This window comes from Puntigrus tetrazona, chromosome 23 (assembly GCF_018831695.1).
Source record: "Puntigrus tetrazona isolate hp1 chromosome 23, ASM1883169v1, whole genome shotgun sequence".
NCBI lineage: Eukaryota > Metazoa > Chordata > Actinopteri > Cypriniformes > Cyprinidae > Puntigrus > Puntigrus tetrazona.
In genome coordinates this window covers 15,347,327-15,372,353 of record NC_056721.1, presented here as the reverse complement: position 1 = coordinate 15,372,353, position 25,027 = coordinate 15,347,327, and the positions used below count along the sequence as shown (strand labels likewise).

Here is a 25,027-nt window from a genome sequence, read left to right as displayed (position 1 = left end):
CTTTTCAGCATATAATTAAAGTCTTTTATTTTGATTCAGTCTTCTAAAAGTTGTGCAGTTGAAAGGGTTGCTTGCTTCCAAGTCAAACCAGTTCGTGTCATTTTTCCAAGTTTCTGTCTCAGTGTGCTGTTTATTTTTCTGTTCATTTACCAAATGTCTGTGGTAAAGGAAAAAGTGACTGCCTGGTTAGCAGAAGACAAACAGGAAGAGACGCATGCGCGCAGTTCCTTACCTTTTGGCTCTGCTACGGTTTTGTCCTTTACAAAGACTGTGTTTGCATAAACAGATAAGCATCGCTAATATTCTGTGCTCTGAGTGTCCGTGCAAACACGCGTGTCATTGTATCTGCCCTCTCCGGTGTTTCGCACTGACTGTCTCACTCTTTCCTTCAGCCACATCAACCAGAAGACTCAGTTTGAGAATCCAGTGCAGGAAGCCAAGAAGAAACTCAGCCAGGACACATCTCCAACCAGTCAGCCAATAGCAGCGGCCGCAGGAGCAGTACCAACGCCCTTAAGTAAGTCTCTGCATTTTTCTACTACCTTTTTTCTTTTTTTCACTTTAATCTATTCTAAAACATTGAAAGATTGTATTCCTGTGATCAGCGGCCATTACTTCAGTCTTCAGTGTCGCATGTCACAGAAAAAATAGTTGCTTTAATATTTTTGTAAAAACTGTAGTATGGAGTATAAATATTATATAAAAAATTCTTTTATACACGTGTAATTTTCAAGATATATACTGCGTGTGTATTTACACACAATAAATATACACAGGACACAAATATATTATGTAAACAAAAATATTCTGGATGTGATTAATCGTTGAACAGCACAAATTTTTGTTCTGTAGCACTTTTCTTTGTAATTATATAAAAGTACTGTCACTTTTGATCATTTTGATGCATTTTCAAAAAGGCTTTTAGATTTTTGGTTGTCTGATCAAATAATATGTGCCCCTTAAAACCATCAAAAGGCCTAAGGCTGTTTTTGTTAGCAGTGTTGGTAGGAAACAGTTCAGAGAGAATGACATCAGGAAGCGATAATTGCCACAGAGATCAGGAAGTAACAAGAGCCGCTGTTTTCAATTGCATTGTCACATAGTTTTTCTGTCCTCACTCAGAAAGCGAAAAAACAAATAGATTCCGCACCCGTGTGATTTCAGTGATGCAGCACCCATCAAAGCAACCGAACACGCATATCTTTCCAGGTCCTGATTTGCTGGGACAAAAACTTTAGCGTGGAACAGATATGACTCTATACCTGTTTAGGACAGATGCACAAGCTGCTCAGGTGTTAGTTTAAGCAGAGGCAGATCATTTCCATCAGAAGAACATAATCAACATCTGTGGTTAATATGACCTCTCATAAATCCCAGAGGCTAAGAGCTCCTTTCGTCATATGCAGCAGTGTTTTACCATCTGTGTGTGTATTTATGTGTGACCGTGTGCTTGTTCAGTTACACTCACCTGCACCAGTTTTGTATATTTATGCATGCGTTCCACATTGCTGCTGGTGTTTCACTATTGATTTAATATTAAACATCCTTGTTCTGTCTTCTAATGTGACACTAAGCAGTAGCTCTGTCTCTTTCGTTTGCTCTTGTTCTCTGCTCTATTTTCTTGTTTTCAATAGGTGTTTGCTTATGTCTCAGGTTTCCAAGCATGAGTTTACACCTGTTTTTGTCTCATTCTGCATGCTGACTGTCCGATAGCTAGATGGATAGATATATAGACAATAGTATAAAATCATTAATATTATTTTATCATCATCATTTGGGTCAATGGGTCATATCTTGCCATTTCATATCTTGCGGTTTTGGTGTCATAGCGCTGAGACGAGGCATGACGTTACGGTAAGGAGCGTAAAATTTCCGTCACACGCTTGAGGTATTCGGCCAAAAACAATGCACAAGATAGCTGGCCAATCAAGCAAACATCATTTATTTAGAGCAATTAGCTTTGTGCAAATCGACCCTTTTCAGGAAGACAGGGCTTATAGGAGAAACGATAATGTACAGTATGTGGAAAATATTGTGTTTTTCAACCACATTGCATTACACCAAATACACAAAATAAGATTTTTTTTAAGCAAAATCACACGACCCCTTTAACTGATGATTAACGATTCTGGTTGCCCAAATTTGTCATGTCATATCTGATGTCTTTATTAGTAGGCATTAGTGACTGATGATGCTTTATCTTCCACTGTCTAGCCCAATATCCAGTAATTCTGTCTTGTCGATTGATTGCGCTGAATGATAGTGTTGGGCCGGCCGACACATGATTGAGTTTGGTTTCAGGTTGTTCAAGGTTACACCAGGCTGTTTGTTGTTTGGCCTCCCTGAGCGTCACTGTCTCCTGTGTGCTCCTCTGTCCTCCGAGCGTTGATTTTGTCCTCCTATCCCCTGGCAGTGGATGTCTGCTCTGTCTCATTAGTGAAAGCACAGGCTATGCTCTGTTAGCTGGCCAAGACACTTTAATGAGTGTATGGTGATGCCTGGCTGAGAACAGGGCAGGGATGAGTGCACAAAAATATAATGCAGTCATGCAGAGAATATTTCCAAATTATAACCATAACTATACAATACCACCAACAGTTATGATGGCAATGACAAAACCCATGCATTTTATTTGTTTTATTTATATGCTCAAGCAACTCTAAAACAATTTTAGCTCTTGTCGCTTGTGCATTTAAGTCATTTTCTACACACACACAAATATACATGTATGTATACAGCACTCATACTACACCTTTAATTAAACTCTGACATTTCATAATCTGCTTGCCCTGTGAGAGAAACAATGGCCCTTCATGCTTAAGAGGCATAATAAGGTAAACATAAACATGTACCTTCCCTCTTTTCCCAGAATTCCCACGCCAGTTTAATGTGAAAAAAGCTGTACGGGAGGGATAAATCTAATAATACACAAGGATGGGTTTGTGTGTACCTGTGTCCAACAACTAATTCACTCACACTTGTGGCTGACAGTTTAAATGTGTGCCATGGTTATTGCAATCAACATAATCCGTTTCATAGGGCCAGTCCAAGTCATCAATGTGGCTGTTATGCAAATCCAATTCCCACCACACATGGTGAGATATCCATCCCTGCTCTCCTAATGAGATTGATGTGGCCTCATCTGATGCTGCTGGCACTCTCAAATGAGACAAGAAAAAAAATAAAACCGCTGGCTGGATTAGAAATGACTGTAATTAGTGTATGATCTGACGTTTAGAGCTGATTCGGAGTCATTATTAAACACCTTCTTCTTAAAGGGATAGTTCACCCAAAAATCATTTGGAATGACAAAACAGAATTAAAAAAGAAAACTGGAAGAAACATATATTCACACACTCAAACCATGTGTAAAAAATAAAATACACTTGGCTTATGCAGAGTTTAGAAAGACTGAAACGCAGCCATCCTTTTCGCTTTATTATTATTCATCAAACAGGTGAAACTGTAAAGTTCTACTTGTGGTCTCTATTGTTTCATAACTATGTGTGATTATCTGATGTAAGTGCTCAGTGCTGTTACGCTTCACAAAACTTGTTGAGCTGCATGAAACTGGCTCTTTTATTTAATAGATACTTTCTGCGCATCATTTCCACTGTCCTCCGGGGTTTTTTGTAATATCCTGTAATTGTAGAATGGAATTTGGAAATGTGCAATATTCTTCTCAAGAATTGGAAAGCTTCATCATTAGTTAAGAATAGAATGATATCTAAAATACTGTGCATAATTTTCATGTTTTTTTATTAGTTATTGTTTTATAAACTACCATTCAAAAGTTTGGGGTCAGTTTTTGTTTTGAAAGAAATTCATATTTTTTTCAAGTTTTTTGCAATGCATTCAATTTATCAAAAGTGACCGTTTTAAATAAATACTGCTCTTTGAAAACTTTCTGTTCCACTGCTTTCAACATTTATAATAACAATAAGAAATGTTTCGTGAGCAGCATATTTGAATGATTTTTGAAGGATCATATCACAGTGAAGACTGAGTAATGGATGCTAAAAAATCAGCTTTGACATCACAGGAATAAATTATATTTTAAAATATATTCACATAGGAAGTAATATTTTAAAACTGTAATAATATTTCAGAATATTACTATTTTACTGTATTTTTTGACAAAATAAGCCTTGGTGAGCATTAAACACTTCTTTCAAAATATAGTTTTTAAAGTCGTATTGACATGTAATGTACATCTCACTTTATACATGGAAAAATACATATTTTATTATTTACATTAAAATTATACGCTCAGATCCTCCTATAAATTGCAGAAATTACCTTCCAAAGAATAAGCCGTAACATAATATAACTGAATTTACTGCATGATGCCATCAGTCACAAAAACGATCGCAAAATACTCATCAGTGTATCTTAAATTATTTCTTGTTTTTAAAGCATTCTTACAAAATCATGTTTATGTCAGTGCTTAAAGTTTATATATAGTAGTTCATCTTGGAAGGGTCACCATGGCAACATAATTTATACACTTGACAAATTAGCATGTGCTCACTGACCCTACAAATTGGTTTAAGGGAAAAAAAGGATGATTATCAGCCCATCCAAGGACATTTTATCAGATAAAAACATTGCCAAATGTAGCTTGAGCATTGGCTTAGTGGTTATTAATTAGAAGTTTCTAACCAGAACACTCTTATGAATGTGCTGCTGTGAGGGTAAATGGTTTAGGAGTAATTGAGGAAGAGTGTAATGAATGGACTACGATAATTAATTGAAGTGTATGTGGATATATACAGAACAATCTCACTATCTTTCACTCGTTTAGTAATGTATCTTTTACTCTCTCTATTGCTTTCTCTGTTGCATTATTCAATATGAATGACTAATGGAGTCCAGACCTCCTTCCTTTCGTCTAGTTCTCTCTGTAATTTCGCAGCCTGGTTTTGAGATGGTATAGTAAGAAGCACTGCAGGAACACTTCATATCAAAATAAAATTATTTTATAGAATATAGTGGTGTTTAGCATAAATACATTATTTGTGCGCATTACATTATTTTTATTTTTTTTTAATTCGTATTCCCTCATAATCTTTAATCAAAGTTGACTGCACCTATTCCCCTGCAATGAAATCTTTTGGTTAATGGCATATTTACCCGTATGAGGACCGGACAAATGACATCTGACCCATAAACACTAACTGAAGTGTTCCCAGATCCAGAAACAGTCTGCCATCAGCGGCTCAACTTCGGTTCTGCGACTTTTTTGTGTAAAGAAAACAAAAATAACATCATTTACTCAGCCATTGTTCTCCCATGAGTTACGTCTTCTGCCATTTTGAAGAATACTTAAGAAAATATTTGAAATGGTGGAAGACGTAACTCGGGAGAAGAATCGTTGAGTTAATTATGTTTTTGTTTTCTTTGCGCAAAAAAAAGTATAAGTTGAACCACTGATGTCAAATGAACTGTTATCTGATGTTTTTTTTATGTTTCTGGAGCTGGGATCATTTAAGTTGTATTACTGTCGAAGGAGGGACAGATTTCTCTTCGATTTTTGTGTTACGAAGATGAACTTAGGTCTTATTGTTTCTTACATGAGGTGAGTGATTAATAACCGAATTTTCATTTTGGGTTCTACCTTTAAGCCTCACCTGATTTCACTTATACATCACAGTAGAAAACACTTCCGTTTCATGACTGATTGTCTTTTACAAACAATTTAAAGCCTGTCTCACAAACTCTCTCTATCTTTCCTCTTTTAGATGAAACTGGTTTAAGGGGATTCACACGGGACCCATCTCAGCTGCAGGGTGCTATTTTGCGCACAACTCTGAGGAAGAGTCCTCAGGGCTTTGGTTTCACCATCATCGGTGGAGACCGACCAGATGAATTCCTTCAAGTGAAGAACGTCCTGAGAGACGGACCCGCCGCACACGATAACAAAATCGCTTCAGGTAAATCCACTCGGCTTCTGGTCATTAACTTCTGACGCAACTTGTTGCTCATTTTATTTATGCGGATAAGTCGTCAAGTAATTCATTTGATATAAGGATCGTTACGCACATTAACACCCTGGATCATTGGTGTTTATCGCCACAGTTTCGAATGGTACCATATGTGGCGCATTGCTGGATGCCACATCTATTTTTTGGAGCATTGCCGGGTTACTAGATTCCAAGTAAATAATCCTGTGAAAGTGCCCACAGTGGGATCACGTAGATAGCTATAAAATAAATCAGAATCAGCGGGTAAGCATCAGGGGAGCTGGCTTTCCTGCAGAGTTGCGTTTGGCGATAATTGCAGCTCTTATACTAACACTCACTACCCACTATTACAATGTGAAGAAACAACTGCCTGTATACTTCAATTCCCTGGAGACATTGGTCTCTACATAGAATTGTAAAACAGTTTAACCGAGATATACATTTAATTCTGGTGTAATAAACATGCTTCAGCTGGCTCAAAGAGGCATGCTGAAGGGCAGATTCATCTGCATCCAATTTCCTTATGCAAATTCTTATGTTTGGTCAACAAGCTATCAAAAAGCTAAAGAGGGTTTTTATGAGCCTCTTTTTGAACAGCAGTCATAGTTGTGGATTCTCGCTGTTTTCTTTTGTTCGTTTGGTATTTGTCTTGTATCGCCAGACTGTTGATACTTGCAGCATAAAGTTTACTCCATATTTGTGTTTATTCTAGACGAGAATAGCTCACTTTGGAAGAGACTATCTGATTGGAATGGAAAGCAGCCAACAGCAGTTTGTTTAATTTTTACGAGGGCGGGATTAACGATTGATAGATTGTTGTGGGCTAAAATCATTTTTTTAGCATTTTAGCAAATGTTCTTTGCTAAAATAAAAACAGCATTCTGAAATATTATTACAATTTCAAATAAGTGCTTTATATTTTAAGATTTTTTTAATATTATTTATTTCTGTAATAGTAAAGCTGAAGTTTTAGAAGCCATTATTCCAGTCTTAAGTGTCACTTGATCCTTTAGAAATCATTCTGCTGATAGAAAACATTTCTGAATATTATTAGATTTGAAAACATTTGTGTTGTTTTAATATTTTTGTGGTAACAGAGATGTTTTGGGGGGTTTTTTTGCATTCCTTGAATTAATTAAAAATGTAAGTTGTTTTGTAATATTCTAAATGTCTTTTCTGTCACTTTTAAATATCTTAATGCATTCTTGCTAATTGAAAGTATTTATTTCTTTCCAAGACACAAAAAAGTCTTAAAGTCAGGCAAACAGATCGGAACTGTTGAATTCAGTCAGTGCTTGTCGTTTTTATGTGCACCATATTTATCTGGAGATCAGTGAGAAATATTTTACTTGTTTTGTTAACAGAAACCATCATGGCTAACATTCATCTGAATGAAACGTTGACGCTCGTAGCACTTTGACAGGTTGTGTGCTTTGTGCCAATATTACTGTATAAGCAGCAGGATGTCTTGGGCAGAACAGTGACTTTCAAGAACCTGGAAGGATGCCATTGATTGGTTAGGAGTAGAAAAGGATGCAGGAATCCCCCAACGTCCTCTGCGTTGATCAATAGACACACTTCTCATTAGATAGACTGCACCAACTGAGCGGATCATTGACTTTAGCTGGAGTAATGGTTACGTGGGCACTGCCTCTTTATCACTGCATATCATACTCATACACACTCCCCCGTGAACAGAACAGAAGGAGCCAAGACAGCTCTCGTTGCTGGAATCAAAATGAACAGTTTAAACACACTGGCAAGATTTGTATTTGTGCTCAAATTGACACAGTGGCCATGTTCCAGATCCGAGTGAGTTTGCCTTGCTGCCTATTGTCTTCATACACAGTCAGATAGCTTCAAAGACACCATGCTTACTAAAATTGAATCTTATTAGAGACTGACTTAAAGAGGCTTCAATTATAATGGCCATTATAGACAGCAATTATAATGGTCATTCACAACCCACACAAACAGCAGTCTTCAAAAGTGCATGATTCCAATGTTAGCACGTTGCTGAACTAAAACAAATGGCACAACAGACAGATATCAGATGTAATTGTTTTAATTAGAGATTTGGAACTCTTTTGTTGATACTCTTTAGTTCTAGATGCATACAAGTCTATTTTATATTTTGAAAAGAAACCGCTTTTGCATCAAGAATGCATAGGAAACACTTCATATGCTAAAAAATATATTCTATTGAGTGATAAAATTGTGTTGTTATTGTTGCACAAAACTATTAAAAATAATTTTTATTAATTGAAATTAAATTAACATTAGAATTAAAATAATAGATCCTTAAAACCTTGCATAAAAGTGTTGCCTGTAGCAACAAACTATAATATTAGTTATATAATATAATAATATACTATAATATTAAATGCTAAAATGACTAAAACTGATATAAATGCTAATGCAAACTGAAGGTATAAGAATAATTACATAAATACTCCAATAGTATATGGATCATAGTAAAATAAAGGCTAAACCCTTGCATTTTATTTTGAAAATTTTACTGAATAAATGCAATTTTCATTGGGTTTTTCATATTGCATTCTGGGAATGCCTTATGTGTGAAGGATAAATTCAGCGCTGGCTTTGGCCATTTTGGCCATAACAAGGTATCCAACTGTTTGAAACAGGCTGTCAAGAAGTGCATGTGAAACTTGACTAAGGATTACCATTGAATCTAATGCTTTTAAGTTAACACAAAAAATGCATATTACATAGAAATACTGGGGTAAGTAGTGGATTTTTGATTAAAATTGGTCAGTACAAAATAAACACATATTTTGCACATCGAGTGACGATGACCAATACAAGATCTTTTACAAGGGATTATAACTTTGCTTAAACATGCTGTCTAAGTAGGGGTTGGAACAGCTGCTTCATTCATATCTACTCTTTGTGTCTCGTTTAGGTGATGTTATAGTGGACATAAATGGTACATGCGTGCTGGGTAAGACCCATGCAGATGTGGTCCAGATGTTCCAGTCCATTCCTGTGAATCAGTATGTGGATATGGTCCTGTGCCGTGGATACCCGCTGCCAGAGGACACTAACTCCAGCGAAGAAGGCACAGGCGACATATTAACTGCAATCCCGGGAATGGACGGGCAGCCCATTCATTCAGACGTGCAGGACCTCCACTACATGACCACAGATGGCAGGCATCCAGCTGCAGCTGCAGCAATGCCCAACGGACGCTACCCAGAGGCGGCAGAGACCACCCTGCTGCAGCCCGAGCTGGTCAGCGTGCCTTTGGTAAAGGGGCCGAGCGGATTTGGCTTTGCCATCGCTGACTGTCCGCTGGGTCAGAAGGTGAAGATGATTCTGGACGCGCAGTGGTGCCGAGGTCTGCTGAAGGGGGATGTGATAAAGGAAATTAACAGGCAGAACGTGCAAACCCTCACCCATGCGCAGGTGGTGGACATCCTCAAAGACCTGCCCATGGGCAGCGAGGTCAACGTCCTGGTGCTCAGAGGAGGTGAGTGATGGAGAGAATCTGACCTGAGGTCAAATTACCTCCTATTTATTTTGACTACTTCCCATTGCAGGAGTCATCTGGCTCTAATGACATTTAAAGGGACAGTTCACACAAAAACTAATATTCTTTCATTATTTTGATTCGAACTCAGGATGCCCGTAATTCAATAGCGTTGTATGTTGGCACGCTGCCCACAAGGCTATTTCTATGCTATTTTAGTATTTATTTATATACTGAATATTTTTTTTTTATATTTTTACTTTTGATTTTTATTTCTTTTTCTGTTTTAGGTGCTTTGTTGTATAAGTTATGCATAAACTTTAATAAGCTTCAATGAAAATTAGAAATGCTGCATAGAAACTAACATAATACATTACAGTAGATTTTTAAATATTTATATTTAGGTTTTGTTTATTTTTATTTCCATTTGTAGCCCTGGATCACAAATATAAGGGTCATAAGGGTAAAATTATTTTCAGAAATTGAGATTTATACATCTACAGATAATTTTCACTTAACGTAATCTTTACTTAATATCCTAATGATTTTTGGCATCAAAGAAAAAAAAAGTATGCTAGCTATTGCTACAAATATCCCCATGCTAATATGACTGTTCCTTTTAGTTTGGAAAATGCTGCGTTCCTCAGAAAAGAAGTCTTACAGATTTGGAATGATATGAGCCTGAATAAATGACGATGACAGAGTTTTAATTTTTTGGTGAACCTTCCCTTTAAAAAAGAGCTCTGAGAGATGAAGTTGTGATTAAAATGATTTATGTAAGTTGAAGATGTGTGAAGAAGAATAAAGCGAGAGACGGTGAGAGCTGAAAGACATAGACGCTTGTGTTTGCAAGTGAAAGATCCTCACATTTTAGTGAGACCGATCATCATATATCACTATAATACGCTTAACGCCTGAAGGGAAAAATGTTCACGCTTACACTCCGTAACACCGAAAATGGATCGCACAGTCTCAGTACAGCAGGTTACTGGGGTGATTAAAGTTCGTTTGTCAAGTAATCGAAGTAAAGTGATGTCATGCTTAATTACTCCTCTATATTTGAGTACAAAGTCTCTACGACTGCTTCTGCGGTTTGTGGACACTTTATCGATAGTTGATATGTATGAGGGTTGTTGCACCAGTTCCGCCATATCCTGAACTCGTAGAGAAAAACCCCTACAATGAACCCTTCTAATTGAACTTAATCCTGTATTTGCATGCACAGCAGCAGGCGCGTAGCGGCTATACACACAGATCTATATTGCATTTAGTCTGTGGTTTGTCTGGAGCCCAAGTGAAAATATCAGGTTCTGTGTTCACTTACTGACTTCCAAGTTTCGGCTCAGATGGCGGATTGTGGCTACAAAAGGTCAAGCGAATTCATAAGCAAGTTTTTCTTCTCTGACTCATACAAACATGATTATGTGCTCAAAATCTGCAAAGAGCAGCATACCGTAGATCTGGATGTTCTACGTGCTTATTGTTTTTTGTTTTATTATAGAGACAGCTAGGCCTTGTTGCAGTGGCTTAACTTAGTCATACGGAGCCCCAGTGCAGGCTATTACGACGGCCGCCTGTGATGCACGGTTATGAAGCACAAACACACAGCGCTCGTGTCTAGAAAAGTATAAACTCATTTGTGCCTAACCTACTTAATCAGTTTCTTATAGTAAATTAAACAGCTCTCTCTAACATTCCTCTCCGAGTGGCAAGATGACATGACCATCTCGTGGCATGCATGGTCGGATGTGTTTAAAAGAGAGAAACATCTCTGTTCAATAATAAATTTGTAAATAACAGGCAATCCATCGCTGGAATGTGTTACGACGAGCTCTCGTTGCCGCTGTTATCGGTTCTTTATTGGCGCTCGTGCACAATGTGCGTCTTCACACAGACGATTGACAAACTTGTCCTTGCTCTTGATGTACAAGCACACTAATGAACACCGCTTTGGTTTTAACAAGGATAAAAAAAACTATGCGAGGGTGGATCAGAAACGCTTGACAAAGACACTAGACCAACACAAACGATTACTGCAAATATGTGTTTTTTTCACTGCTGTGACAACTTGCGACATGAATTACATTGTATTATTAATAGTTATATAAATATTAATTTAGTAACTTGGCCGCCAGGGCCCGATTGCTATGTGGGCAGTCTTGCCGCACGGGCCCCAGTGTGTCTGCACTGTCTGTAGTTACGCCGCTGCCTTGTTGGTATTCAGAGTTAACATGCAGGCTGTATATATGCATGCCTACCACTGATCATCATGCTCCACGTTGTGTATATATGTCTTCTCATTTATTTCTCCAGTGTAAGTAAATGCATTGTGGAGTACACTGCCCCTTAGTGGCTAGTGCTGATTTTTTTAAAGGTTTTCCACTGTATTAATATATAGTAGACTAAAAGTCAGATTCAGGATAGAAACATTTTGGATTAAATTTTTTTTTTTTGCTTTTTCCTGTACACTACCGTGAAAAGGTTTGGGGCATGTAAGGTTTTTTTTGCCTCTAATGCTCGCCAAGCCTTTATTATTTTTCTTTTTTACAATTTGAATATTAAAAAATGTATTTTGTTATTTAGAATAAAATAAAAGTCTCTCTTCATCAATTTAATGCATCCTGGCTAGAAAAGAATTCTTATTTTGTGTCAAGAACAAAAAACTTTATATATTTTCCACATTGAGACAGATGCTGATTGATTAATATTTTGCAAAGAACTTGATATTAGTATTAAAAGTGAAGTGTGCAGAAAAACTATTAATGCTAAAATACTTTTTTCCTTATTCTTATAGAAAGCCATTTATATGTTAACTTCTGTCTTTTTAAACATTTGGTTTGTTTTGTCCCAACTTTGGGACGGGCTATCTGTTTATGGGAACAGTGACAAAGGAGGCATCGTTTTCTGTAATCTTGTTTAAAATACTAACGTCATGTAGTGTCATTAGTGATAGAAAACTGGCACACATCACTTTTAAAGGTTTTAAATGTATGAAGTGCCTTTCTCCTGCAATACATGACTGTCTAATTATATAGTCTTGGAACGTACCTCTTCAACTGTTCTTGCTCTTTCTCATTTCCCTCTTCATATCTGTTTGTGCCTGCAGGTCAGACATCTCCCGTGAAGTCTCTGAAACCTGTAAGTTCAGCTAAATGTCTTTTAATTACTTAATTTTTGGGATTTAATTTAGACACACTAGGGAAATTTGATGAAATGAAGATGAAACGGGATGAATTATTTATCTGCCTCGTTCTGGGTTCTTTAGCGAAGCGTGTTCCTTGCAGTCGTACATTATTCACGGAGCAAGTGCCAAACGCTATAATGTTATTTTAAGAGCAGGATGTGGTGAATCACTTCAAGGCAAACACGAGCTTCTGCAGCGAACATCACTGCTGAGTCAACAGGCCCCTCAGGAACGCTTCCTATTGGACTTCTCTAACAAGTGTTTTTCATACAGGCTCTATTGTTGATTATCTCTCACAGCAGATTGTATGGCACTGTATTCAATATTAATGTAAACAATGGGAGTCATAAGGACAGTCTTTGGGTGACTGCTTTAAAAATACTGAGATTTCTGCATGATTAGTAAATGATTAAGCAGATCTCCTAACTAATATGTCATGTTTTTAAAAATAGTCCAAAAAAGGCGCATTCGAAATGATGGCTTCATCCAAAATGTATCATTCTTACAGAATTTATTTATCCTTGTGTTATTTCAAACCTATATGACTTCCTTTCTTCTGTAGTGCGTAAAAGAAGGTACTTAAATTACATTTTTTTGTTCCTATTAACTTTTGAATGGACTAAATATACAATAGAAGTCAATGGGAATAAACTCATTAGTTATCAGCATTCGCTTGTGTTCAGCACAAGAAAGAAATACATATGTTTGGAATGGCATGAGAATGAGTAAAAGATGACAGAAATGTAATAAAAAGACGCCCATGTTTAGCATAGTGTTATTCACTGAAGTGCTGTATCGAGGCTGAATATGTGATGTTTGTTGCTGTGTGTGTTCGTTTGTTCAATAAGATCACTCCAGCTATTCCCAGTGCCCAGAAGCAGGACATTGCCACCAGTTCCATCAGTACTGAAACTCCCAGTCCAGCTGAGCCTGGGCCCCAGTCCCTCCCCTTCCCTCCTCATGCCATCCGCTCCAACTCCCCAAAACTGGACCCGTCTGAGCTCTACCTCAAGTCTAAAGCCATGCTAGACAGCAAACGTGAGTTCTAGAGAGCTAGTAATGGACACGTCGAACTGTTTTTCAATTTACACCAAAATATTTATAGCTGACAACTAATTTTACTGAGGGGTGGGGGGGTTTCCAGCCACCAACACTAAAGAACTGGACGTGTTTATCAGGAGGAACCAGGAGACTGGATTTGGGTTCAGAGTGTTGGGTGGAGAAGGACCAGATCAGCCAGTGAGTGCTGACATGCTTTTATTTGTCACCATATAGTCACAGCAGAAAATAATGTGACCTTTAACCATGTCATCGCTCTTTAGGTGTACATTGGTGCCATCGTTCCTCTGGGTGCTGCAGAGAAGGATGGGCGTCTGCGGGCTGGAGATGAGCTCATCTGTATTGACGGCGTTCCCGTCAAAGGCAAATCTCACAAACAAGTTCTGGAGCTCATGACCAATGCTGCCCGCAACGGGCAGGTGATGTTGACTGTGCGCAGAAAGCTCACCTATCCAGGTTCGTACCTTGCTGCTGTGAGGCATCCGTGTGTGAGAACTGCACTCTTGCATTTAAGTTCTGACAGCTGTAGACATCCTCCGGAGGTTTCATTCGTATCTGACAATGTCTGAAAAAAGATCCACTCCCTGAGAGAAGTGAGCGTTTTGCTCCATTAGTTCTGAGAAAAGGGCAGAGTTGAGCTATAAAATAATAACCACTAAATCAAAATTTAATGACCACTGTTTTCATTCAAAGCAGAAGACTGTTTATGTGTTAAGAAAACAATGACTCAATGCGCTGAGTAACTATAAAAGAAAGACGCCTCGAGACAACACACACTGGGTAATTTGGGGAAAAAAACTCCAATTATGAAGCCATTATGAAATTCTGCTTCATGCCTCGTATCAGTTTTATTCAACACTTTCATAATGTTCCCTTTCAGTTTTGTTAAAGCGCACTGGGATTTTGTTTGTTTGTTTTACTTCGTGTTGAGCAGTGGTAGAGATTTTTTGCCAATTGTTTTTTCATGAATCATCAGAGCCAGATGGAATCTAGCAAAGTATTTAAAAAGCACTACAATAGGTAGGTGTCTGAAATGAGCTAAATTTGGCTTTGATGATCATTACATAAAAAACAGTATTACTTGCCAATGACCAAACACCTGAAATAACTGCCTGAACGATGAAAATGATCCACACTTCACTGATACGTAAACAATACCATTGTGATATGGAGAATTCAGTTATAATACTGAATCTTGCATATGCTTTAGCAGAAAGAGAGGGAGATGATGGGGGTCAACCTCAAGCCCCACTTGCTCCAGTACTGGTCAACGGCTCTCCCAAACCACCCCACATCGAGGTGTCCGGCCACAGCCATCCTCAGCCCTACGACGTCACTCTTCAGCGCAAGGACAACGAGGGCTTCGGATTCGTCATCCTCACCTCTAAAAACAAGCCTCCGCCTGGAGGTTAGAAATGACTTTCAGTGCAGTCTCTCTCTTTACGTGTCTGTCTCATCCCACTCTAATTTTCAAGCTTTTTGCAACTTTGCTGTCAGCTTTCGAAAGCACACCTTGTTCTGCTGCATTATATGTGCATCGACAGACTGTAAATAAACAGTAAATAATAACATTGTTGAAAACGCATCTAAAATCTACAATATGTCTCATATCCAGTCTCTTGAAGCAGCGAATAATACAATTAAAGCTGTGAAGCATTAATTAAATGTCAACGTTGAAAATGTATTTTGAAGCTGAAGGGTGTATTTTCCTTGTGATATCTAAGCTGTATTTTGTCAAATGGTAATATTTTGAAATATTACAGTTTATTTAAAATGTAATTTATTCCCGTGATGCAAAGCTGATTATTCGGTCTTCAGTGTCACATGATATTTAAAAAAACATTTCATATTATTATCAATGCTAATTCGATTTTTTTACGTATGTACCGTGTAAAGCATGGTGTTTTTTCCTGATCTTGTGACACAACTGTACATCTTTGAGAATAATCCAATTCATTTATAAGTTATCAGTTATCAGTGCTTCTAGTCTGTCAGTATGTCTAAGATGTATAAATAAAATAAGCATTGATCTCGGTCTGTCCTCAGTTATCCCGCATAAGATTGGTCGCATCATAGACGGCAGTCCCACAGACCGCTGCGGTCGGCTGAAAGTGGGTGACCGCATCTCTGCTGTGAATGGCCAGTCAATTATCGAGCTGTCCCACAATGACATCGTGCAGCTCATCAAAGAAGCTGGGAATGCGGTTACCCTCACGGTGGTGCCGGAGGAGGGTAAGCTTTCGAGAGAGCTATATCATTTCTCTTCATTATTCTGGTGAACAATGAGCTCGTAGAAGGAAGCAGTAGAATGCATATCGATTTTTCTTCTGTAACAAACAGGTTGTAAAAGCATTTGACTTTAAGGATTGAAAGTGAAATTTGAGATGGAGTTGTGCGTTTCTGATAATCCTGTTTACTTTTCAGAACACAGCGGACCGCCGTCAGGCACTAGTTCAGCCAAGCAGAGCCCAGCCACCCAGCACAGAGCCGTGGGACAGCAGCCTGCCAGCCGAGATGACAGGTACAAGCTCCATCCTGACGGCCAGTTCAATCACTACACACACACACACACACACACACACAGTCTTTTCAACATGCAAGCATTTTATGCTGCATCATTCGCCATTAAACTGTAATTTTGGAAAAATATGTGTGTATAAAGGATACATAAAATACTATGAAATTTGTGAAACAAACATGTCCATTAAAAACCGAACATTTGAAAACAATTCAAGTCCCTCCCTTTAAAAAAAAAAAAAAAAAAAAAAAAAAAAAACTATTCCACAAAAATATTGATTTGCACAACTGTGAAAAATTACAATTTAAAATAACAGTTTTCTGTTTTCATTTTAAAAAATTATAATAGTTTAATATGCTCATTCGGTGCTCAAGAAACATTTTATTATTAAATTATATTTTAAAATATATGCTTGAATAATTGTGTGCATTTAATGGCTGGACATTCATCACAGACTATAGATTAAAACTATTGAGGATGTGTGACCCAAATACTGGACCTAAATACTGCAGCTGAAATAGCTTGTCTTCTATACTTGCAAGAAACAGGGCCTAAGAACCCTGCAGACACGCATCATGACACCCTGCCCTCTCCACTTCTACATCTTTCCAATTTCAATTACCTCTTTCCATTTTCTCCTCTGTCAAGAACGCTCACGACCTCTCCTTTCATTTTATGCCCGAACACATGGTGCGGGTCATTCTTTTCAGCATAAAATTGAGTAGACTTGTTGTGAACTCGCTCCACAGTCAAAGCTCGGATAAGAGGGACAGCCACTGCTTAAGATTTGTTCACACTTAAGGCCAACAAAAGGATGTAATGAGCTCCGCAGACCATTGAGGTCCGGAAGAGAGACCCTCAGCCTCTTTATGGGAATTACAATTTTGAATTGCACGTTCTTATGAACAAAACCGCTCTCAGCCGCACTGGATGACATGGCATTGGATGAAGGGAGATGCTTTTATTCGGTGCGGCAGTTCATTAAATGCCCTAAAGTAGCCTTTAATTGTGTGTCATTTAGGAATGGTGTAGAAACGGAGGAGAGGAAGGACGCTGTGGCCCGAGCGGAGTACAAATCCCTGGCGCAGGGTGAGATGGGGACTGTCATCACCTCAGGACCAAAGCAGGTAAATGAGACGACGGCAGTTCTTCGTGCAATAATTGGTGCTGTAATAAAGTTCACATATTATTATGCAATTTACTTAAGTGCTTAATTTTCATGCAGCCCATGTTTTCTGAAGTTTAAATTAAATGTAAAACTTTCAAGCTGGTGGTGTTAAAATTAACGCGTTAATGCATGCAATTAATTTTTTCTGATTAAAGCGTTAAAATGATTAAACGCAATTAACTCAGGGAGAGGGCTAGGGTTGGCCACCCCACTCTCAACTGACAAGGAGCGCGTTTAGTCAGTCGCAGAACTTCTTTACGACCACATCAAACGAGACGTTTCAGACGCTTCAGGGCCAGGCGCGAGTCAAGCGGTACTGTGATCGCTGGTGTCTTTGTGCGTGTAGTTGAAGAGCGTGCGCTGTAGCCTGGATCCTTTCATTTCAAGGAGCGAAATAAACGACGCGCAGGCAATGTCGTGGTCAGTTAAGCCATGAAGCTACCAAAAAGAAGATCAAAGCTGCCTTAAAACTGTGCAAGCATGTAATATATTTTGTGTAAGTCACATTTAAGAACATGTCTGTGAGATGGTTTCCAGAACTGTCCTGGAGCAGCCCAGGGCTGTATCGCTCATTAACAGAGACACTAAGACCCGAAGTGTTGAGATTAAATCATATTTGTGCCAGGAGCGGCAGCTCTCACAGAAATACCTAGAATAACCAGATGCTGTGATGTCTATTAATCAAAGCACAAAGAAAAAAAATTGGAAAATAGATACATTTGTATTTCATTTAAAATGTGTCTGATAACTTCAATTTTCTATATATTTCTGCTAAGTAAATATGACATTTATTATAATGGGTTTATATGTGAAGACTGTTTTAAGTTCACCTAAATTAGTTCTTTTTTAAGACTAAATGTTAAAATTGACAGCTCTCAATTATACTATGAGTTTGAATGGCTATAGTCAGCGGTCATTGCAACATAAACATATATTTGAAAACTTCACTGTTCGTTGAGATTATTCATGATTCACTTCAGAAAAATATTTGATTTATTAGCTGTTGTTTTATCGATTGACACCACTCATTAATACCATAGGCTACAGTGACTGTTTGTGAAATAGTATATATAATATATAGCGCTAATGACAGTGTGGATATGCAAATCAAGTGTCGTTTCTCATTGGCACCGACAGGTGCGGTAGAGCAGTTTGTTTTTGCTCTCGAAACAGAATGTTATGATATATTTAGTGTTGTAGACGAAAGCAAGAAATGTGTGATAATACATTTGCATAGTTTAGCGAGTCTACAGTGCAATTAAATGTAAAGTGATCGGTGTATAGTTGAATTCAGGCTGTGTTGAGCTGCTTATTTTCAAATGCAAAAAACGTAACTGATGTCTGTCTTTTTTAGGGCTGTTATCCTGTGGAGTTGGAGAGAGGACAGAGAGGTTTTGGCTTCAGTCTGAGAGGAGGGAAGGAGTATAATATGGGCCTCTTTATCCTTAGACTAGCTGACGATGGTCCGGCACTGAAAGATGGCAGAATACATGTGAGCTAATATGACTTTAACACGTAATACACAAAGAACCGTAATACATTCTTACAATGAAACACATCACATTAAGAAATTGAACAGTGAAAAATGCATAATGTTTCAGTTAATTGTGTAAAATAGCGTAATGCGATACCATTCAAAGGTTTGGGGTTGCTATGATTTTTCATGATTACAAAAAAAGTCTCTGGCTGTGTTTTTATTCAGATATGAATTTATTTAGTTTACTATTAATTGTTTCTATTAATAATTATTTCAAATACAAAAATTTTATATTTATAACTAAATAAGTGTATTCTATTTTAAATAGTTTCTAAAATGGCATTTATTTCTGTGATGGCAAAGTAAAATTTTTATCAGCCGTTGCTTCAGCCTTCAATGTCACGTGATTCGTCAGAAACGTTTTAAATATGCTGATTTGGTGCTCAAAAGAAAATTCTTAAAATTATCCATTTCGAAAACAGCTGTTTGTGAAAACCCTGATGCACTTTTCAGCATTCTTTGGGTAGATAATAGATAGATAATCATTATAAATGTCTTTACTGTCACTTTTGGTCAATTAATGCTGAATGAAAATATAAATTTCAATTTCAAAAAATCTTATTGACCCTGAGCTTCTTAACAGTATTGTGTATTTTAAATAAAAATAAATGAGTAAAATGTAATAAATATTTACCCATTATTATTATTATACATGATGCAAAATGAATTAAAATTAAATAATGCAACTAATAATACAAAGTAATCCATGTTTTTTGTTGATATCGTCAGTGGTTCTTGTTAAAATGACTGTGTGTTTGTGACCTGGCAGGTGGGAGATCAGATCGTGGAGATCAACGGTGAACCCACGCAGGGCATTACACACACACGGGCCATTGAGCTCATCCAGGCCGGCGGAAATAAAGTGCTGCTCCTTTTAAGGCCTGGACTGGGCCTGGTGCCTGATCATAGTGAGTCTATTTAATAGCTGACCTCTCAAACAATACAGGCCAATGAACCGACATAACCGAGAGAAACATTCTCCATAGCAAACCTCCTCTTTAAGTTTGTTCAGAAGTGCGGAAGCGCTCATTTGAATTCCGTCTGCTTCATGAACCGAGGAAAATCAGTTCCCTGAAGCCGACAAGTTCCCCTCTGAGAAACAAATCAATTTCTGGAGATGGGGTTGTTTTCTACCGCCGTTTCAAAAAGCCATTGAAAATGTATTGTGACGGTTATCTTTTCTCAATAGAGTGTTTTCTAAAGGTGCTTCATGCAACATGGGTACTCTCGTTCAGAACATTATTACAGAATAGACTCGTATAGAGTATAACCATGAACTGGATTTACTGAAATGTTACTATCATCATCACACTTACCTTTATATTGCCTAAACATTGCATGCATATGGATCAATACCAATCGCAAAAACAGGTAAATGTGCACACAAGTATTTAGTATTTTAGTTATTAGTGAATGAGGCCTATTGGGTGATTTGATTTGGGTATGTGGGTCATATGCATGTTATGTCTTCATGCATTGCCGTCACTCATGCTTCCTGTCTCAATTTTTGCTGGTTTCTTTCTCTCTGTCCGGGCACTGTTCTATGCACCTCTCTCTCTCTCTCTCTCTCTCTCTCTCTCTCTTCCTGGTTTAGGTCTGAACTCTTCCTCCACACTGTGCTTCCACATGAAACCAGAGCATCACTAAAGGCTTCTCTGCTTTTCTTGGTCTGTCCCTAATAACTTTGGTAAACTTTGCTTTCCTCCTCTATGCTTATTTTGTGTATGTGCAGTTCTGCCTTTCTTTCCCTTTCATTTGAAAAATGAACCATTTTTCCTTAAAATTAACCTGATTCTGAAGGTCTCTAAAAAAAAAAGAAGGAAATGTCAGTGATGAGAATTCTGCAAATCCAATTTCATTTTTTCCCTTAATAACCATGCAGTGATTATTGGCCACTCTCTAGAGCAGTTTCCTGTTTTGTGTTCATTCTTATTCAGTTTTCTAAAGAGTATAGCACAAATTGTTGCTTTCAAGTAAGTATATAATAAGATGAAGTACTCATTTGAAAATTAGTTGTCATTGCTAGATTAACATTTTCATCCAATATCTTTCTTTTAGTTAAGCTTTATTTTAGTTTTTTTTTTACACTAAGTATACTCAACTGGGCTATTTTGGGACACGATTAATATCTTTACGCACTATTTAGTCCACATTTAAGTATACTACGAAGGATGGGTTCAAGGGTACTACAAGTATTTTTTAATACAGAGATAGCAAGTTAAAAGCACATTATAGTTCATATTTACGTTGTCCCAGAATAGCCCAGTTGAATGCACTTAGTTTATCTTAAGAAAGACTGAAGAATCGTTTTTAAGTATATAAGTACAAAGTATTTTTAGTACATTATGGAAGTGTATTCAAAAATTAAATCTGGCATAATACTGATCATGGTTAGATATTTTAATCAGTGACAGCTCTTTTTATCAGTAAGATGTAATCTGAAATGTCATAATTTGATCAAAACTGCAAGTGGAGTTCACATGCCCTTAGTAGAGTACTGCTTTGGAATGATGCATCCTGGGTAAATCTTAGAGACTAAATATGTGACCAAATATATTTCTTACCAGACAGTTAAATGAGAAAGTAATTGAAACCCATGTCAGGAGCCACCGGCTTGGTTTAATTTTTGGTTCTTGTTGCTTCACGTCTTGTGGCGTGACATTTTATCTCGAGAGAAAATTGCAACTTTGCCATTCAGGGTCTGACTCTCTCATAGTCGGTTTCAGCTGCTTGATATGTGTCACTGTATCTGGAGGCCAAAAGCCACAGAAGACTGAAAACTGTGACAGTTTAATTGAGAATGTCTCTGCTGAAATGCATTTCAGAAGACAGGTTAATTATGTTCAGTCTATCAGTTGTATTCTATAGATTTGCCGAATCCAATTCGCAGTGTTTAAACATGCACTCTGTCATTTTTTTCTTCATTAAAAAAGTTTCACGCAGAGAAATGAACAGCACATTTGAAAGTATACATTTAAAAATAAACTCCAGTTATACTCTATCAATAGGTTTTATTTTACTTGGAGCAGTCAAAAATATGGAAAACACTAATATTGTGAAATAGCAATATTAACAATTTAAAATATCATTTAGCCTATTTTAGCATATTTTAAAATGTACATTTTTGTGATGGCAAATCTTTTTAGCATCATTACTCCAGTCTTCAGTATCACATGGTTTTTCAGAAATTATTGTTATATGCTTAAGAATGTATATTTATATTTGGTGCTTAAGAAACATTTCTTATTATATCCATGTAACAACTGGGATGCCTAATGTTTTTTTGTGAAAACAATAATAAAATTTGAGGATTATTAGCAATAACAACTTTTAATAGAACAGCATTCATTTCAAATAAAAAAAAAATTAGCATTATATTTGCTTCTACTGTCAATTTTTAATCAACATAATGCATCCTTGCTAAAAAAAAAAAAATTAATTAAAAAATTAAAAAAACATCCTACTAACCAAAAAGTCACATTTCCTCTTTTACATTTTACAAAACAGACTGAGTGCATGGTTTTATAGTTCTTCTCAATCTTCCGACACTAATTATTACCATACTTTGTATTACAGACGTTAAGGACATGATGAAAGGTCCATCTGCAAACTCTCCAAGGTATTCTGCATCCAATGAGCCGTCGACACCAGCATCTCCATCCACCATCTCTCACTCCCCCGAGATGAATCCCTCTCCACCCGAGGAGCTCTTCTTCGACCCAATGACCGCTTCGCACGGAAAACTTCGCCAACAGTACAGAGACGCCAAGCAGCAAACTAGAAAGAGTGACCCAAGCATGCCTCGCGACAACAATGACAATTTTACACTCCCCCGAAGACAGGACGGGAAAGAACGCTCGCGGAGCCCAAAAAAGAGTCTAAATACAGACAACAGGAACGAACCTAGCGAACGAGAACCTCGATCCGCGAGCCCCAGAAAGCCCAAGAAGGAAAACAGTGGGATCAGACAGGAAATGCCTCAAAAGGCCACTGACGGATTGAAGCCTAACTCTGGAAAGAGATACAAAGACGAGGACACTATGCACAAGCAGGACAGGGAAACGGGAGAAACCAGACCTGAGGTCTCAAGAGGTGGCAGTGATAGATACAAGACAGCAGAACCTCAGAGGTCTGAGAGCGGTACCCTCAACCGGAAAGACCATAGAGCACGAGACAGACCAGAGGACATTGAGGGCGTCCCTCAAGACCCTGCCACCAAGAGAGCCCCAATAACCCCAGGCCCCTGGAAGGTGCCCAGCTCCACGAGGGTTCAGCCTCCGGTGCATGGAGTCTAGTGTGTTTTGGAGCAGTTACTGATGTGAATCACTGTGGATTTTTTTTTTTTTTTTTTTTTTTTTGTATGACCATCAGCTACACTGATAACATGCAGAGTTTGCTTGAGTCCACAAACAATACGAGTTTTGTTTTGTGCCAATCAGACTGCAGCTACAGACTCATCCATGTCTCTTTGCTCTCGTGACGATAACATGAAGGATGCTTTTCTGTGAAGGTTTAAAATCTGTTAGTAATTTAAAAAGGGGGGATAGTTCAGCCAAAAATGAAACTTCTGTCGGTATTTACTGGTATGACTCTGCGGAACAAAATTGATTTCGTCATCAACATTTTTCGAAAATATCTTTTATATTTGAAAAATGTTGGTGACAAAATCAATTTGGTGACCACTGACTTCTATTGTGTAGGGTGGACCATAAAATCCTTTACTAATAACAAGACAGAAAAAAGATTTTTGGGTAAACTATCCCTGATTCTCCATCTTTGATTCGCCGCATGTCCTTACAAAGACTTTTCCAGTGATGCACCTGTCCTCGAGATCCAGTCCTGAGAAGTGACTCAGTGTAGGCTGTGCATTCTTCAGCTTTTCTGTGGTGAATTTTCCACATATCCTTCTTTAAAAGACCAGAAACTTGTGGTTTAAGTATATTGTTTACTACTTGTGTGTTGATGAAGACGCATATGTAATTTATTGAAATGAATATGATGATATAAACATATACATGTATAGAGGTATAGATATTTGTATCCATTCTGAGCCAGGTCACTTATTAGTGTTCCAGCTTGCCGAAACGACTTTCGGCTTCCTAACAAACATATTTTTTCACAGTGCTATAGCTTTTACAGTTAATCCCGGAGGAGCATTTGCAAGGCGTGTACATTTGGGATCAAATGTTCGCTGGTATCATTAGCAGGTGAAGCGGAACTGGGAGAAATTCAGATATATTTTTGCATACTATCCGATCTAACATATTTTTTCTTATTCCTTTTAGCACATCAGATGATCAATACTGCATAGTATTCCCAGTATTGGGAATTCACATTCATTTAAAGTGTCTTTGTGCATCTGTGTCTTTGAGATTAAATGTCAAGATGCTGTCTCATCTCCAAGGGAAATGTAGCTCTGAATTATGTACCGAACGTGTTGGATGTTATTCATCAGGTTCTTAAAGCCTCAAACAATTGGCACAGATTCAGACGCAAGATATAACAACGTCTAATATCTTTTTTCTTAACAGTATTTTTGAAATACCATGAATATTCAGCGTCCGTACGGACGGAGCCGAAATCAGCCAGACATCGCATATGCTACAGCGCTTCTGTTTTGTCCTGATGAAAAAATGTGAATACTTTCTAATACGGTTTATGATTGCTTCGTGGTCATTAATCTCAACCCTTTTGTAGCTCGTTTCTCTAGCGCATCTCATGTCATGAGGTTGTATGTATGATACTGTGGCCTTGCATTGCTTTATCTTACACAAAAAAGCCTTGTGGTCTCTACATTGTGGTAGTTGTAAATGTTTATAAAAATACAATGTACAGCACCTGTATAAAACTTGCCTTCGTGAGGGGAAAAACAAGAAAACAAAATCTATAAATCGCTCCATTATTTTTTTAATTAATTGAGAGTATAAGCATATATATAGAGAGAGAGAGAGGTTAAAGAAATTAATCTGGTCATGACCTTCTGTTCATGCACTGATGAATAAAGATTTACTGAAAAGATGCCTGTTAATCAGTTTCTGATTTCCTACATTATTTTCACACGAGTGAAAGTGCATATTTAAGGGGGGTTCACTCAAAAGTGATGGGAAG

General features: G+C 37.7%; 1 protein-coding gene across 6 annotated transcripts in view; it reads left to right on the top strand.

The window, feature by feature from the left end:
- Window positions 1-24,937, top strand: part of magi3a (membrane associated guanylate kinase, WW and PDZ domain containing 3a) — a 126,974-nt gene extending 102,037 nt beyond the window's left edge. For 2 of the 6 annotated variants that reach the window (XM_043224960.1, XM_043224962.1), the window contains exons 8-21: window positions 393-517; window positions 5,742-5,933; window positions 8,887-9,453; window positions 12,560-12,591; window positions 13,486-13,675; window positions 13,782-13,876; window positions 13,960-14,152; window positions 14,907-15,104; window positions 15,743-15,928; window positions 16,121-16,217; window positions 17,236-17,341; window positions 18,737-18,874; window positions 19,689-19,827; window positions 22,496-24,937. In XM_043224960.1, the coding sequence (XP_043080895.1) occupies window positions 393-517; window positions 5,742-5,933; window positions 8,887-9,453; window positions 12,560-12,591; window positions 13,486-13,675; window positions 13,782-13,876; window positions 13,960-14,152; window positions 14,907-15,104; window positions 15,743-15,928; window positions 16,121-16,217; window positions 17,236-17,341; window positions 18,737-18,874; window positions 19,689-19,827; window positions 22,496-23,214 (2,977 nt within the window). In that variant the 3' untranslated portion in view covers window positions 23,215-24,937. Of the gene's footprint in view, window positions 1-392; window positions 518-5,741; window positions 5,934-8,886; window positions 9,454-12,559; window positions 12,592-13,485; window positions 13,676-13,781; window positions 13,877-13,959; window positions 14,153-14,906; window positions 15,105-15,742; window positions 15,929-16,120; window positions 16,218-17,235; window positions 17,342-18,736; window positions 18,875-19,688; window positions 19,828-20,513; window positions 20,607-22,495 lie in introns of all 6 variants that reach the window. The other 4 variants (XR_006247853.1, XM_043224964.1, XM_043224963.1 and 1 more) reach the window with 4 other exon arrangements.
- Window positions 24,938-25,027: the final 90 nt, after the last annotated feature.